Here is a 17,038-nt window from a genome sequence, read left to right on the forward strand (position 1 = left end):
CTGAAACATAAATCACGGTGAACAACTCGATCAAAGTTCCAATTGTGTATATGTTAATAAAGTATAAGTACCGTCTAGTTACATTGATATGTTACAGAACAGCCGAGAAGTAACCCACAAGATATCAACAAGAAGCAAAGCCAATTGGGTTGCTCGAAAAGCCATTGCACAAACAAATAATGTTTCATTTAGTGCCATGAATTCTCCTGGGCTCAACCTCATCCGGTCAAAATCTCAACATTAGCCCCCATTGGAAGATAGTTCCTTTAATATTGCCGATATAAGAGTACCAAAGGCAACAAGAGACTCACAACGAGGCTCGCTCTCGATAAGCCCTGTTGGAACCCACCATTGGGAAGCCACGGGTAGGCATCGGGAGGAGGCATTACGCAGTTGTCCCCATTGAAGTAAATTCGTCTTGGGAATGCCCAGCCTTTCTCGAATGTGAAAGTGGACGCATCCTTTCGGAAAAGAAGCTCCGACTGCACATTTCCAGAGGGACCTGCCTGCATGAGCAGGTCATTATAGAACTTTAATCCCCACATCATGGCGGTGTCATCTGCTCAAAAAAGGAGGAAAAGAGATTCATTTCAGGGATCTATCACTGATATTCACATAACAATCACTTCCTTCAAGAGCCTTTCCCCACTTGGATTTTAGTTAAATTCTTAACTTCGCCCTTGAAAACTTGTCTGATCATATGAAAATGTTTTCCAGTTTCCAAATCCTCATTCTTGTCATTTTGAAAAATGAAGAAAATCTAACCATCCATCTGTTTCTTCCTTACATTCACAGTTCATCGAAATCATGTTTCCCACTGTTGTTCTCTCAGATGACAAAATTCGAAAGCAATTATAAAGTAGAGATAGGATAAGGCTTCAATTCGTTCACTTATTTTAGAAAAGCCTTTTCCTCTTACAAGTATTAGAACAAGGATCATGCAACAAGCACAAGTCAGATGAAAGAACTTACTTATAGATGCATAAGGAGTTAAGAAATTGTAGTTGAAGCTGAAGCTCTGCGTCAGATTGTCAAAGTTGGGGTGCTGTATGACTAGGTTCCACTGACTGTAGTTCATGTTGTAATTGAAGTTCGTGATTGTGACCTTAACCCGCCAGTACTCCTTATAATTAACCTTAACGTGCCAGTGCACTCGGACCGGGCACATGTGACTAGTGCACTGGACCAGAGGATTAATGTTGTTTCTTCCAGATCCTGAGACAACTGAAGCTAAGTGTGGCGAATTTGGGCTGCAAATAATCACCCAACAATTCCCAAAACATAAGTTCGAAAGGAGCAAAAAAGGAAACATGATAATACGACAGAAAGTAAACATGTTCTTTTCGTCATACGAAGTACTGTCGAGTGAAAGAAATATTCTCAATTACTCTTGAATGCTAAAAACCTCACAAAGATAATGAAACTTACTCTACACAGCCCCCAGGTTGAGTGGCATTATTTTGGCATCCACAAGCACATGTTGGGCAGGACACTATCGTGTCGTTGTAAAAGGACGAAAGCGAGACACAACAAGATGGAGTCCTCTGAGCCAGGAATTGCGAGTATGTGCACGTAACATTCCATGTCACTGCCATTAAGAAATGAAAAAAATAAGAAGAAAAGGCAAGAGTTAGAATTTACATTTCCCATTGAAAGTACAGAGGTACAGTGCCTTTCTCAAAAAGATGCATTCACTACCTATTCTGGCTCGTCCTAATTCAGAAGAATATCTTTTGCAAGACAGAAAGGTTAATATCAAAGAGTCCCTAAAGTGGAAGAAGAAGAAACAGCTGGGTCGAACCGTAGATTAGAGGGAGAAGATCGAATTGGAGACTAATTAAACTTTTTGGCTCCACTACTTACTCAGGGCTTGTGTAGTCCTCCTCTTATCTTGGGTGGTGAACTTAGTAGGCCTGACGATCTTTGCAGGCCCACAGGTGTATCCAGGACCCGGTGCCTTTAGGGTGAAGTTCTTGGGCAGCCTGACAGTTTTATTGCTGGTCCCCGCCGCCCCAACACTCAACTGGAATGCGGCTGCTGCATTAGTGGGATCCTGCACAAATGAACTTATGACCCCACCTTTGCAGCAATTTGCGATTTGTTGATTGTATGGGGTTCCCGGGAGCAAATCCACGACTGTTGGGGTCTTCTTACAGCAATGCGGGGTGTTTCCTTTGAAACGGGAGCAGTCGCCTTGCTCCGTCGTCTGTCCGCCCAGCATGCTCCATATAACCTCCTTCTTCGCCCATGTCCACCCTAGAGACCACCCTGGTGCCTGTATGTGGCGGTATTTCTGGAAGTTAAAAATCGTGACAGTAGCCTGCAAGTAGTGTGGAGAAGCTGGTCATAATTCGGAAATGCAAAACAATCTGAAATGAATGAACAGGAAAATACTTCAACAGGATTGCCAGATAAGATGATAGGATAACATACGGCAACTTTTCATCCATTGTCACTTTACCACAACCGAACACAAGTGCCTAATGCAGAGAGAAGCAGGTCGGTGTTTTGATACAATGACTCAGGTGTAGCATGCTTCAGATTGGATGAAATTGAAGCACATAATTTTTTTGTACAGAGATACGCACCCAATTTTCTGCGGGAAGTATTTAAACTGACAAGAGTTTGACAACTTGAGATCAGACAGCTAAAAATTTTCCATTTTCCTTATGTACAGTAAGAGGTGAATCCTATCATGCATACATTGAAATTCATGAAATGAAAAGAGTATTCTCTAGCAAATAAATGCGTAAACATCTACTGCTTTAGTAAGAAACATACATTTTTTTTAAAAAAAGGTTCACCGAAAAATTTAACCAAACACGTAAGTCAACTTTCAAGTCAATAAGCCTTTTAAGAGAAAATGAGAAAACCAAACCCGATAACAATCTTAAAACTTTACGAATACTCAGGTATACTTACAACATAGCCATCAGGAGTCCAGCTCATAATGTCCCATCTAATCGTGATGTTCCCATTTGGATCAAGAGCATCGTACGCTTCTGCAACAGAGAAAAACCCGAACGTCATATGGCTTGTTACAGAAAAACCCGAACTAATGAATACAACCAACAGGACTTTCTTCAGATTATGCGTAGAAATGAAAAGCGGAACGCATACAGGGTAAGGTATTTATAACCGAGATATAAACTACAACCCGAAGAACTCGACCCAACATATAAACAGTAATGAAAATGATACTGTTACATTCACAGCAATTATGGCAAGAAATCGAGCTAGATTCACTCTCCATTGCAGACGTTAAGGATCGCATAGAAAGTACTCATAAGTAGAAGCACTGAAATTTCGCAATGATCACTCCAAGTGACACCAACTGTGGCCCCGACCACGAAAATGCATTCATATCTACTCAATCTCTCGACCAATAATTGAAGAGAAAAGACACTTCAACAGCCAAAATTTACACCATTTTGTCTCTTATCAGCTAAAAAAACCGAACATGCTGAAACTGAGAACTAAAAATCAGCTTAAGACCGCAAAACAGAAACAGAGCTGAGCTGACGAAGGGCCGAGGCTGTACGGACCTGAGGATGCGAAGAAGGTGCAGGAGATCAAGAACGCGACCAGGACGGCTTGGTTCAAGGAATCGGAGAAAAATCTCGAGGAGGGCGAGCTGAAAAATCCCATTTTGAGTTGTGGGTATCTCTCTTCTTCTGCTTCCAATGCCTCCCTCCCTCTGTATTTGATACGGGAGATGAGCTCTAGAAATGGAGAGAGAGAGAGAGAGAAGGGGGGGGAGGGGGACGCGGAGTCGGAGGTGGTGATGAGCTGGCTTTAGCTCGAATGACAAGGTAAAAAGTACAACAAAAGTCATCAGCATGGGGGGACAGTGTGATAGGTGAGTGGACTTTGAAGCCCCACCGCAGAATATTACTTAATGGACAGGGGAAGATCTAGAAGAAGCTGCCGATGTAGAGGAAGGTTGCTTTCCAAGTCCATGTCCGTATGAAGCTCATTCCAGGTGCCAAACCTTTTCCTTTTTTTTTCCCCCCCAAAAAAAAAAGCATTTTCATGGATGGCGATTATTTTCATGGATGGATGACACATGTATATGTAGATTTCTTAAAATTCACGAAGTAACACAAAAGTTACCCTAATAGCTAATAATTCTAATCCTATCGCCTCCCCTCTCTGACTGAAATATCTGTGATTGTCGTCTATTATAATTGATACAAATCTCTATACGGAGTGCCGGAATAGAGATTTCTATCTGTTTCTATCGTTTTGAAGAACCATGTTTCTTCCCTCACCAGCCAATGTTCGGTTTTTAAGTAGTTCAAAAAATGTGGACTCAGCTCATCTATGACGCAATAACAAACATATTGTGACGTATCGCCAATGGTTTGCACATAATTAAATGTCGTCCGGAAAACACTTGCAGCTCCCTCAAGGTTTTCAACAGTAACAGTTAGGTTGTTGCGATTATTAAGACAGTCAAGATGGGCAATGCTTATTAATTTCTTCAGTCGCACCATAATTAATAATTGTAATAGTAATTAATATATGAAAAATGAGATATAGTATAGATCATGAATTTCACTCTTGCTCTTTAAAAAAATATAAAGAAGAGAGAATAAAATAGATGTCCAGATATCGACTTCACCGGTTATAACATTTTTTTTTGTATTATATTATATATAAGTGACGTTGTTCATATTGATGCAGACAATGTGTGCCATATATTATTATTTCTCGATCATGTTGTCTTAGTGCCCACCTCAAAAATCTGCAGGTAAGTTTGAAACAATGGGAATATAGACGTTTTCATTAATGTTGAGAGAATATAATAATATCACCATTACTAATATTAATAAAGATGGTCAAAGAAAATCTCGCCTTCTTCTAAGTAATTGCCCCCGCACTATTCATGAGTATATTATCCAAACAAAAAATTAAACTTAGAAAAAAAATAGAAAATAAAAAAAGAAAGGAAGACAACGAGGTGAGCAAACCACTAATCGGCAATCCTCGTTCAGATATCGCTTCATTTTTATTGACTACGAAATGCTTTTAACATGTTTCGAACCTCGATACTGCAGATAAAAGAGCGATTATTAGCAGTGCAACTTGACTGTCGCAATACATTTGAATGGGAAAATTATCGATTTGAGCAGGAGAACACCAATTATTGAGGAATAGTTCCTTCATTCGATTTAAGCATGACAAAATTTGGTTTTTTTTTTTTAATAATACAGTATAGTTAAATATTAATTAAAAAAATGTGAGAAAGGGATATTCTTGCGAGCCACATTCTTCCAGCCAGCCAACCCCAGCTAAGGAATGAATGAAAGAAGAAATGTTTGTTCCGCACTCTGCCTTTTTCCTATTGGCCGAAAGCTGACAGTCAACCTCCACGTGGCGCCTTGTGAATGGACCCGTTCGGCCCACGGTCGTTGTCCGTTCTCAGTCACTGCGTGTACCGAACCGAGCTGAAAAGCCTGAAATGTTTTGTCTGTCGATGAAAAGGATAACGGGAGGTTCGGTCCTCGAACATTTTCGTTGTTTTAATTTCAGTTCACAAACTTCGATTTCTGCATCTTGAGCCCTCCATCTTTGATTAATTATGCACTTTGGTCCCAGAAGAGAACTTTCTAGTCCTCTTCCCGCAGAAACCAGCACGTGAGTGCCAACACTGTACTACTTTAGGGTACATGACTTGTGTTACTTTACTTTTAAAACGTTCATTTTTGTGAATTGTATATGCTTTTCTTATGAAAATTTCTTCAATTTTAAGTGTATGTGGAATTTTGTCTTATCGGGTCACAGTCTTAAGATTCCATCAATCAATCACCCCCGCACTTAAAGACGAGGACGGTTTCACAGAATTATTTTACGTTTCATGTAATTATTCGGATTATACAGTCTCTTCTCGTGACCTGATTTTTTTATTTTTATTTTTAATGGTTCTAAGGTTCTTCATCTGACTAATATTGCAAAAAGAACTACAAGCTATAGATCATGTCATCAGAAAGCAATATGGGCTACCAGATGCCATTTCCTTGATACTCGAAGTTTACTTTGGTAACCCTTTTTTTCCCTTAATTATTTCTATGCCGCTTCTTTCTTATGGTTGAAAATTCGAAAAATTTCCTTACTCTTAGTTTAAATATGATGCAATTTAAAATAAAAAGAGAAGTCCAAAAACAATTTCGCAAACTTAATATTATTTTGTTCTCTTTCTTTTCTTTCACGGATCAATCTTTCCTTGTTTTACAATCACAATTACTTTTTTCAATGTTAAGTTTTAGGGAAAAAGCCCTTTTTAGTTTTCAACCTTTGATTACCTTTTCATTTCGTCCAAAACTTTTTTTCTTGTTCAACTTCGTCCTAAATGTTACGTATTTTATTCGGATCAGTCCTACCGTTACTTTTTCCATCCAAAAGTAACAGTTTTGAATAAAAAATTACATTTGACAACTGAAAAAATCAAAACAAAATTTTAAAAAAAAAATCATAGCAAGCATCAAGAAAGCAAGGCAAGTAGAGGAAGAGGCGGTGGTGGGGACTTGCCGGCACCACTTCGGCGAGGTCGCTGGTGACAGAGCTGTGGTGGACTCCAGCAGGTTCCCACCATCCCCCTCTCCCAACTCCCAGTCTCTGATTTTTTTTTATTTTTTTTTAAGTCTTGTAAATCGAATCGACGGGGCTGTCATTCAAGCTTCCCGGCCTTCAATCAAGCTTCCTGCGTTCAAGGATGTGGATGCAATTGTTTGTTTGCTAATCTCGATGACCATCGGTCCCTCGAGGAGTATAGGTTCAGTTCCCTTGATCTATTTCAAGGATACCCTCATGCAATTGTTTGTTTGTTTGTTTCCTGCTGTCATTGATCATACGCATTCAAGAATTTTTTATATTGCACGTCATTATGTGTAAGTTTTGAGATTGCTCGATCGAAGAAGAGAAAACGAGGTTTTTTTTTTTTCTTGTTGAGATCAAACTATCGTCATTTAAATTATTGAAATTAGTTGCCAAGAAATGGTAGATAGATGATAGATCTAATAATTGATTTTTTATTGAATCAAGATCCAGATCAAAATTTTCGGCAATAACCAAGTCTCTGCTTCCGTTGTTGTCCAGCGCCTCTCCCCTCTTTTATTCCTTTGCTCTACGAGCTCAAATAGATGTCAAAAATAATTTCATAGACTGAGAGTTGGGGGAGGGGGTGGTGGAGACCTGCCGACGTCCACCATGGCTCTGGCTAGGTCACCGACGACCTGGTCGAAGCGGTATCCGCATGTCCCCACCACCCCCTGTCCCTCTACTTGCCATGCTTCTTGATGTTTGCTGTTCTTTTTTTTTATATAATTTATTTTTATTTTTATTTTTTATTGTCAAATATAATTTTTTTTCAAGACTGTTACTTTTGGATGGAAAAAGTAATGATAGGACTAGTCCGATCTATGTAGCGTTTAGGACTAAAATGAGAAGAGTAAATAGGCAATTTCGTACATGATTTTTGCAAATTACATCAATTTCATCTTCGATTTTGCACTTTTGCATCAATTTAGTTCATCGGTACATCAATTCAGTCCCTAAATACATCAATTTAGTCTCTCGCTACATCAATTCAGTCTCTCGCTAAATCAATTCAGTCCCTACTACATCAATTTGGTCCATGTTACATTAATTTAGTCCCCGTTACATCAATTTAGTCCCATACGTTACATCAATGTAGTCTCTGACTGGTGCAACACAAGTCACTGAGGTTAGCATGACATTAGATCGATCCCTGGTTATATCAATCTAATCCTTGTGGGAGAAGGGGTAGACGGCGTTGTTGTTCCATTAGTTTGTTGAGGGACTGAACTGATGTAACGTCTAGACAAATTGATGTAACTCCAAAATTAAATGATATTGGTTACATCAGTTACATTCTAAATGTTGATGATATCACCATCATTTCTCCTTCCCTTTTCAGTCTGTTTGCAGACGTTCCACCTTCTTCGTCTAACCCCTCTCTCTCTCTATCTTGCTCTCTCTGTGCATTTTCTTTGTTCAAGTGCGAAGGTTAGAGTCTAAGTTCTAGTGAGGTGATCATCAAGAAAGGCTCAAACGGGAACTATGAAAGACGATAACCAAAAATTTATTGCATACCAAGGTAACTTTTGTTGTTTTTGCCTGTGTTTAAGTGAAATGTGGCTTTTAAAATGATTAGATTTTGGAGGGGTTTTGATCATTAGCACACATGCTTTCTAAAGTGTTGTTGCTCTGTCAGGATTTAGATTCATGTTTTGACATTGTTGGGTATATGCAGTTGATAAAAATGATCTTTTGGTGGGTCGATAATGATGTAATGTGGTTCAAATTTCATATTCTGGTGCATGTTGCGATTTGACATGTTAAAAATGATTTCTTTTTACAATGACTTTCTGAAAACTAAAGAAAATCTTAGTTTTTTAAGGTTTATAAAATTGATTTTGTTCTCTACAATTTGCACTTTGCGGAAGACAGTTGATGTCGGACCCCCTCTAGTGAGGCCCCCTCACATTCCTATCACAGCACACGCCATGGAAGCTACAAGTTCAGGAACTGCTGTTAGGTTTGCTAGTTCCACGGGGTCAACGGAAGCGAAAAAGGAACAGAAATTCAAAATTTCCTACCCGTGAAACTAATTCCAAGACCTACTAGAAGAATAAGAGTAAATAAAAGCGTACCTGGAATATTTAAAGTTGTCGACCGAGCATCCCACGCGTGACGCCTCTACTGGTATCCACACCGACTTTGTCGACGAGTTTTCGAGATCGGCGGTGCTAGCGACCAATACTCGAAAGAAATACCGATGCAACACCCTAAATTTTTAGACTAATGGACCTAATTTGAATTGAACAATTCAATTCAAATTATTTATACTTTATATGCATACACATATATGCACGCACACATATATGTCTCTGCACATATAATTATATGTGTGTGCTTTTATATATATAAAAGTATATGCATATACACACATACATGCATACATTCACACACACATTATATATATCAGTACATGCACACTATCCCCTTTATATAAGCAATATGGGGGGAACAAAATTGAAGTTCCCACCGATGTGGGATTAGCATTAAATTGCTCCTCACATGACATGTGTCCATACACATGTCTATTAACATAAAAGCCATGTGTCACCGTATTAATCGTGCATCAATTTTGGTCCATTTAATCTAATAAATCGAGTCTAATTAATCGACAAATTTAATCTCATTAAATATCCGATTAATCGGTCGCACCATAAATCATCTAATCTCAATTAGACGTTTTTATTATTTCAAAATATCTCGTCAATTTAGTCGTAGTGTGTGACCCTGTAGGTTCCCAATTACGTTGATAATAATATCGAAATCTCTATTTCAATATTATAAACAGTGAGCGGTATCTAGCAATGCATCACTGTTACTCAAGTAATCGGAAAGTCAATTTCTCGACGAACCTTGTGACCTATATTACTGTGTAATATAATCCATTGTCCTCTATATCTCTATTGAGCCCAAGGCATGGTCGATGACATCCTTGTATGGCTCAATATCTCTCTTTCTTGGTTTACCGGGTAAGTCTATCAGAACAAATGAGCTCGATATCGTTATATCGACTCATTTGGGTATGCATACACTTTTAGACTTAACCACCAAGTGGCCATGAGATATCGCTCCCGTTTCGTAGGAGGGACAAATCCTATCTTGGTCACTCACATTCTTTTCCATGCTTTGTGGCATACCCAATAACTATCTTTATAATCAGCCTGTTACGGTGGCGTTTGACAGTATCAAAATATACGACATTACATGTAGGAATCCATGGTGACCTCAAGTCAAAGGACCATTACACTATAGTCACTTTGAGATATGCTAATGACAGTCACGTAACAACCCATGTAGCAATCTCATGGCGGATCAGTCCAACACACATTACTCTTAATGTATACATGTGGTGTGATTTGATATCTCCATATCCATGACCTGTGAGACTTGGTCATCAATCAACACCCGCACTAGTCTAACCGTATTATCGTTGTCCTAATTAACGATAATACTTTGACTATGGACATTTAGGAATAATGTTCGGTAATTATAGGATCTCGCAATCAAGTCACACTTGATACCTATTGAACATACTATTCCAAGGACATTATTGTGTAAAATCATATTTAGCGCAATCTACACAATAACAGAAATGCCTCGTTTTATAATGAAATAGATATCATATTACAGAACTGATTATAGATTGCCTCTAGGGCATACACCAATTCCCAACAATCTCCCACTTGCACTAGAGCCAATCTGGCATATGTCTTATGCCAATAGATCTAGTGTGAGCCTCGTGCTTGCGCTGCACAAGAGGCTTCGTAAGTGGATCTGCGAGATTCTCATCTGTTGGTATTCTGCATATCTTCACATCTCCTCTGTCGATGATCTCGCGAATGAGATGGAAGCGCCTGAGTATATGTTTGGATCGCTGGTGAGACCTGGGTTCCTTAGCTTGCGCAATGGCTCCATTGTTGTCACAATAGAGATCCACTGGGTTTACAATGCTAGGAACCACAGCAAGTTCTGTCACGAACTTCTTGATCCAAACGGCCTCTTTTGCAGCGTTAGAGGCAGCAATATACTCGGCCTCTGTGGTAGAATCGGCTACTGTCTCCTGTTTGGAACTCTTCCAACTCACAGCACCTCCATTCAGGCAGAACACATACCCTGACTGCGATCTACTGTCGTCCTTATCGGTTTGGAAGCTAGCATCGGTGTAACCTCTTACAACGAGCTCTTTTTCGCCTCCATATACCAAAAACATCTCCTTAGTCCTTCGTAAGTACTTAAGGATGTTCTTTACTGCAATCCAGTGTTTTTCACCTGGATCTGATTGGTATCGACTCGTCATACTCAAAGCATACGAGACATCTGATCGAGTGCATAACATAGCATACATGATGGATCCAATAGCTGACGCATATGGAATCCTATTCATGCGGTCCCTCTCCTCTCGAGTAGAAGGACTCTGAGCTTTCGAAAGGCTTATGCCATGTAACATAGGCAGCGACCATTTCTTAGAATCATGCATGCTAAAACGCCGAAGCACTTTATCTATGTATGCACTCTGACTTAAGCCAAGCAGTCTCCTGGATCTATCTCTATAGATCCTGATATCTAGCACGTAGGTAACTTCGCCTAAGTCCTTCATAGAGAAACACCTTCCCAACCAAGTCTTTATAGACTGTAGGGAAGGAATGTCATTCCCTATCAGAAGTATGTCATCTACATATAACACCAGGAAGATTACTATGCTCCCACTAACCTTCTTGTAAACAGAGGGTTCATCTTCATTCTTGATGAACAAACTCTTTGATTGCATCATCAAAACGAAGATTCCAGCTCCTAGAAGCTTGCTTCAGCCCATAAATAGACCGTTGTAGCTTACAAACCTTTCCGGCACTATGTGGACTGACAAAACCCTCAGGTTGTGTCATATACACATCCTCGAGGAGCTTCTCGTTCAGGAAAGCAGTTTTGACATCCATTTGCCAGATCTCATAATCATAATAAGCTGCAATTGCAAGCAAGATCCTTATGGATTTAAGCATAGCCACCGGGGAAAAAGTTTCGTCATAGTCAACACCATGAACTTGTCTGAAACCTTTTGCCACAAGTCAGCCCTTAAAGGTAATCACATTACCGTCCATATCAGTCTTCTTCTTGAAGACCCACTTACACCCAATGGGTTTTGCCCCTTCAGGTGGATCAACCAAAGTCCATACTTGGTTAGTGTACATGGACTCCATCTCAGATCTCATGGCCTCCAGCCATTTCTCAGAGTCAGGGCCTATTACGGCTTCCGCATAGGTTGTAGGCTCATCATTATCTATGAGCAATACGTCATTGTCTTGAGTCACGAGAAATCCATATCTCTCGGGCTCATGACGTATCCTACTAGACCTACGAGGCTCCTGTGTCACCTGTGTAGAAGATTGTGCCACAACAACTTGTGGTACTTGTTCTGCAACATCGCCCGTCGATTGATCAATGTCATTTTGTGGTAGAACTTCCCCAAGTTCTAATTTCCTCCCACTAGTTCCTTTGGAGAGAAACTCTTTCTCAAGGAATACCGCAGTTCGAGCAACAAACACTTTGCCCTCGATGGGATTATAGAAATAGTATCCTCGAGTTTCCTTAGGATACCCCACAAAGTAACATTTGTCCGATTTAGGGCCAAGCTTATCCGAAGACAATCTCTTCACATAAGTTTCGCAACCCCATATCTTTAGAAAAGACATCTTGGGACACTTCCCATACCACATCTCATATGGTGTCCTTTCAACTGATTTCGACGGAGCATTGTTTAATATGAGAGCAGCTGTCTGTAGAGCATATCCCCAGAAGGAGTCAGGTAAGTTTGCATGACTCATCAAAGATCGAACCATATCTAATAAAGTTCGATTCCTCCTTTCAGCTACACCATTCTACTGTGGTGTTCCAGGTGGAGTCAGTTGAGATAAAATCCCACACTGTTTAAGATAGTCAGCGAACTCATAGCTCAAATATTCACCTCCTCGATCTGATCGAAGAACTTTAATGCTCTTACCCAACTGATTCTCCACTTCATTCTTAAATTCTTTGAACTTTTCAAAGGATTCAGATTTGTGTTTCATCAAATACACATATCCAAATCTACTGAAATCATCAGTAAATGTAATGAAGTGGAGATACCCACCTCTAGCAAGCTTGTTCACTGGTCCACATACATCGGTATGTATGAGAGCCAGATGATCACTAGCTCGCTCACCTTTTCCGGTAAAAGGGGCCTTAGTCATTTTCCCCATTAAGCAAGGTTCGCATGTCTCGATCGATTCTAAATCAAACGAGTCCAGTAATCCATCCTTATGGAGTCTAGAGATGCGATTCTCGCTAATATGGCCTAAATGACAATGCCAGAGGTAAGTCGGGTTCGAATCATTAGATTTGAGCCGTTTGGTTTTCACATTATAAATAGGCGTATCTAGATCAAGAACATACAGACCATTACTTAAATGTGCACTGCTATAATATACATCATTCATGTACAAAGAACAACACTTGTTCTTAATAGTGAAACAAAATCCCTTCTTGTCCAAACAAGAAACAGATATTATGTTTCTACTAATAGCAGGTACATAATAACAGTCGTTAAGATCTAATACTAGCCCAGTAGGCAAAACTAGGTGATAAGTCCCTACAGTTAATGTAGCAACTCTTGCTCCATTTCCAACTCGTAGGTCCACCTCGCCCTTTGCCAACGATCTACTGTTCTTTAGGTCCTGCATATTTCCATAAATATGAGCACCACACCCGGTATCTAATACCCAAGATGTAGAAGTAGTAGATACATTGATCTCTATAACATGGATACCTGAAGTGGAAGTCTCACTTCCCTTCTTCTTCTTCAACTCCTCTAGGTATACCTTACAATTCGGCTTCCAATGTCTAGTGTTGCCACAATGGAAGCAGTAATCATTCTTCGCCACCTTGGCTTTAGGTTTCAACGCACCCAAGTCAAACTTGGATGCACCTTTAGCCTTCTTGCCTTTACTCTTGCCCTTGCCCTTTCTTTTGGTCCCCTGGACCATTAGAACGGACGTTCCCTTGCTGATATCATGCTCAGCTGTTCTCAACATGTTAAGTAGTTCAGGCAATGGTTTATTGTAGTCATTCATATTATAGCTCATGATGAACTGACTATAACTGCTGGGCAGCGACTGTAGGACTAAATCTGTGGCCAACTCTTGACCCAGAGGAAATCCCAGTCTTCCCAGAGTCTCGACGTACCCAATCATCTTGAGTACATGAAGACCCACTGGGCTACCCTCAGTTAACCTTGCTTGAAAAAGTGCTTTAGAGATCTCGAATCTCTCATGTCGGGCCTGCTCTTGATAGAGCTGCCTGAGATGCACGATCATATCGTACGCTTTCATGTTCTCGTGTTGCTTCTGAAGCTCCGAGTCCATGGTGACTAACATGAGACATCCGACGTTTACGTCATCATCATGATGCTTACTATAAGCATCTTTCTCAGCTTGGGGGGCATCGTCAGGTGGTGGCGCAAGAAGAGGTTGCTCTAAGACGTATAGTTTCTTTTCTTGGGTGAGAACAATTCTCAAGTTTCGATACCAACCAAGGAAATTATTCCCTGACAGTTTGTCCTTATCAAGGACAGATCGCAAACAGAAAATACTAGAAGTGCTCCCTGCCATGGTAACTACCACAGAAATATGCAAAATAAGTATTACGACACAACAATATTTAATGAGGACTTTATTAAATATTGCTCCCACTATTTATATCAAATCAATGACCCTCACCATTGATTCAGAGAATATCATTCTCATAGTAGCTCAAGATCCATATCTCACCAAGCTCTGAGTCAGCGAGGGCTGATTCACCCAGAACTGGCTATTTAGGTAGGGAACTCACTTTCCCAATTGCATCACATGCAACTCTTGATTAGTTGGGTGAATAACTCCTTATTCGAATCTATCTTATAGATCGATGCCCAACTACATGCCTCTGAACTCCTAATCCTATTAGGCTTGCTCAGTTAAGTCCGGCCCACTGGTAAACACCACGTCTTACTAGGATAGATGAGGGCATCCTGCGAGAGCAAGGTCTACTCACTCATCGATCTTGGTCTTGACGAGCGTTACACAGTGGAAGGATATGGACTTAATATTTTGAGGAATCTTATTAACATTTAATCGATCTCACCATACATTATTATGTAACCATTACATAATAGTCCACACGTATAACTATTATACTAACACAACTAGGACATTGTCCATGTCTAACAGTCATGCACCGCAAATATCAAACATAATCACACCAGTACCAAGCATAAAATCATATTTTATGCTATTATCTACTCGGATTCTAACTAGTTAGGCTCTGATACCAATTGCTAGTTCCACGGGGTCAACGGAAGCGAAAAAGGAATAGAAATTCAAAATTTCATACCCGTGAAACTAATTCCAAGACCTACTAGAAGAATAAGAGTAAATAAAAGCGTACCTGGAATATTTAAAGTTGTCGACCGAGCGTCCCACGCGTGACGCCTCTACTGGTATCCACACCGACTTTGTCGACGAGTTTTCGAGATCGGCGGTGCTAGCGACCAATACTCGAAAGAAATACCGATGCAACACCCTAAATTTTTAGACTAATGGACCTAATTTGAATTGAACAATTCAATTCAAATTATTTATACTTTATATGCATACACATATATGCACGCACACATATATGTCTCTGCACATATAATTATATGTGTGTGCTTTTATATATATAAAAGTATATGCATATACACACATACATGCATACATTCACACACACATTATATATATCAGTACATGCACACTATCCCCTTTATATAAGCAATATGGGGGGAACAAAATTGAAGTTCCCACCGATGTGGGATTAGCATTAAATTGCTCCTCACATGACATGTGTCCATACACATGTCTATTAACATAAAAGCCATGTGTCACCGTATTAATCATGCATCAATTTTGGTCCATTTAATCTAATAAATCGAGTCTAATTAATCGACAAATTTAATCTCATTAAATATCCGATTAATCGGTCGCACCATAAATCATCTAATCTCAATTAGACGTTTTTATTATTTCAAAATATCTCGTCAATTTGGTCGTAGTGTGTGACCCTGTAGGTTCCCAATTACGTTGATAATAATATCGAAATCTCTATTTCAATATTATAAACAGTGAGCAGCATCTAGCAATGCATCACTGTTACTCAAGTAATCGAAAGGTCAATTTCTCGACGAACCTTGTGACCTATATTACTGTGTAATATAATCCATTGTCCTCTATATCTCTATTGAGCCCAAGGCATAGTCGATGACATCCTTGTATGGCTCAATATCTCTCTTTCTTGGTTTACCGGGTAAGTCTATCAGAACAAATGAGCTCGATATCGTTATATCGACTCATTTGGGTATGCATACACTTTTAGACTTAACCACCAAGTGGCCATGAGATATCGCTCCCGTTTCGTAGGAGGGACAAATCCTATCTTGGTCACTCACATTCTTTTCCATGCTTTGTGGCATACCCAATAACTATTTTTATAACCAGCCTGTTACGGTGGCGTTTGACAATATCAAAATATACGACATTACATGTAGGAATCCATGGTGACCTCAAGTCAAAGGACCATTACACTATAGTCACTTTGAGATATGCTAATGACAGTCACGTAACAACCCATGTAGCAATCTCATGGCGGATCAGTCCAATACACATTACTCTTAATGTATACATGTGGTGTGATTTGATATCTCCATATTCATGACCTGTGAGACTTGGTCATCAATCAACACCCACACTAGTCTAACCGTATTATCGTTGTCCTAATTAACGATAATACTTTGACTATGGACATTTAGGAATAATGTTCGGTAATTATAGGATCTCGCAATCAAGTCACACTTGATGCCTATTGAACATACTATTCCAAGGACATTATTGTGTAAAATCATATTTAGCGCAATCTACACAATAACAGAAATGCCTCGTTTTATAATGAAATAGATATCATATTACAGAACTGATTATAGATTGCCTCTAGGGCATACACCAATTCCCAACAAGGTTTGCAGCATATTTCCAATCAATGGGACATCCACCTAACTGAACTGTAGATTAAAGAAGCTCATCTACCACATTTTGGAAACAATTAGTGGAAACAAAGCTTGGTTTAGTTATGTTTGTTCCAAAATGATACTAATTGATACCATTTTGGGTTTGATACATGTTAGATTGCCAAAGATATTGCATTTTTCTGTACTTTTTGTGTAGCTACTTTGGCAAAGTAACGTGTACAATCTCTTGTAAAAACTTATCTATAATAATAATATAGTCATTTTTGTAATTCCATTTTATTTTGGCAAGTTTTTTCCTTAATTTAACTTCATGCTTCTACAATCCATCTGCTTTAGTAGGCCAACAGGGCTTTGTTCAGTTGGGGGAAGGAG

General features: G+C 39.5%; 1 protein-coding gene and 1 long non-coding RNA gene across 6 annotated transcripts; one reads left to right on the forward strand and one right to left on the reverse strand.

Annotated features, from left to right (window-relative positions):
• Positions 1-32: 32 nt before the first annotated feature.
• Positions 33-4,006, reverse strand: LOC116204636 (protein COBRA-like). 2 transcript variants are annotated; one of them, XM_031536810.1, is made up of 6 exons: positions 3,546-4,006; positions 2,923-3,002; positions 1,864-2,320; positions 1,429-1,588; positions 973-1,250; positions 33-506 (listed from the first exon to the last, which is right to left on the reverse strand). In XM_031536810.1, exons 1-6 carry the CDS (start codon positions 3,646-3,648, stop codon positions 241-243), a joined length of 1,344 nt encoding a protein of 447 aa, XP_031392670.1. In that variant the 5' UTR covers positions 3,649-4,006; the 3' UTR covers positions 33-240. The 2 variants fall into 2 exon arrangements, with proteins under 2 accessions (XP_031392670.1, XP_031392669.1); XM_031536809.1 differs by having other exon boundaries at positions 33-559; positions 3,546-3,981.
• Positions 4,007-6,473: 2,467 nt separating this feature from the next.
• On the forward strand, positions 6,474-16,940 carry LOC116202952. 4 transcript variants are annotated; one of them, XR_004156175.1, is made up of 4 exons: positions 6,474-6,775; positions 8,022-8,119; positions 8,469-8,560; positions 16,656-16,940. It is a non-coding gene; the product is annotated as an uncharacterized LOC116202952 (long non-coding RNA). The 4 variants fall into 4 exon arrangements; XR_004156176.1 differs by having other exon boundaries at positions 8,473-8,560; XR_004156173.1 differs by having other exon boundaries at positions 8,029-8,119.
• Positions 16,941-17,038: the final 98 nt, after the last annotated feature.

The sequence above is a fragment of the Punica granatum genome, chromosome 4 (assembly GCF_007655135.1).
Source record: "Punica granatum isolate Tunisia-2019 chromosome 4, ASM765513v2, whole genome shotgun sequence".
Lineage (NCBI taxonomy): Eukaryota > Viridiplantae > Streptophyta > Magnoliopsida > Myrtales > Lythraceae > Punica > Punica granatum.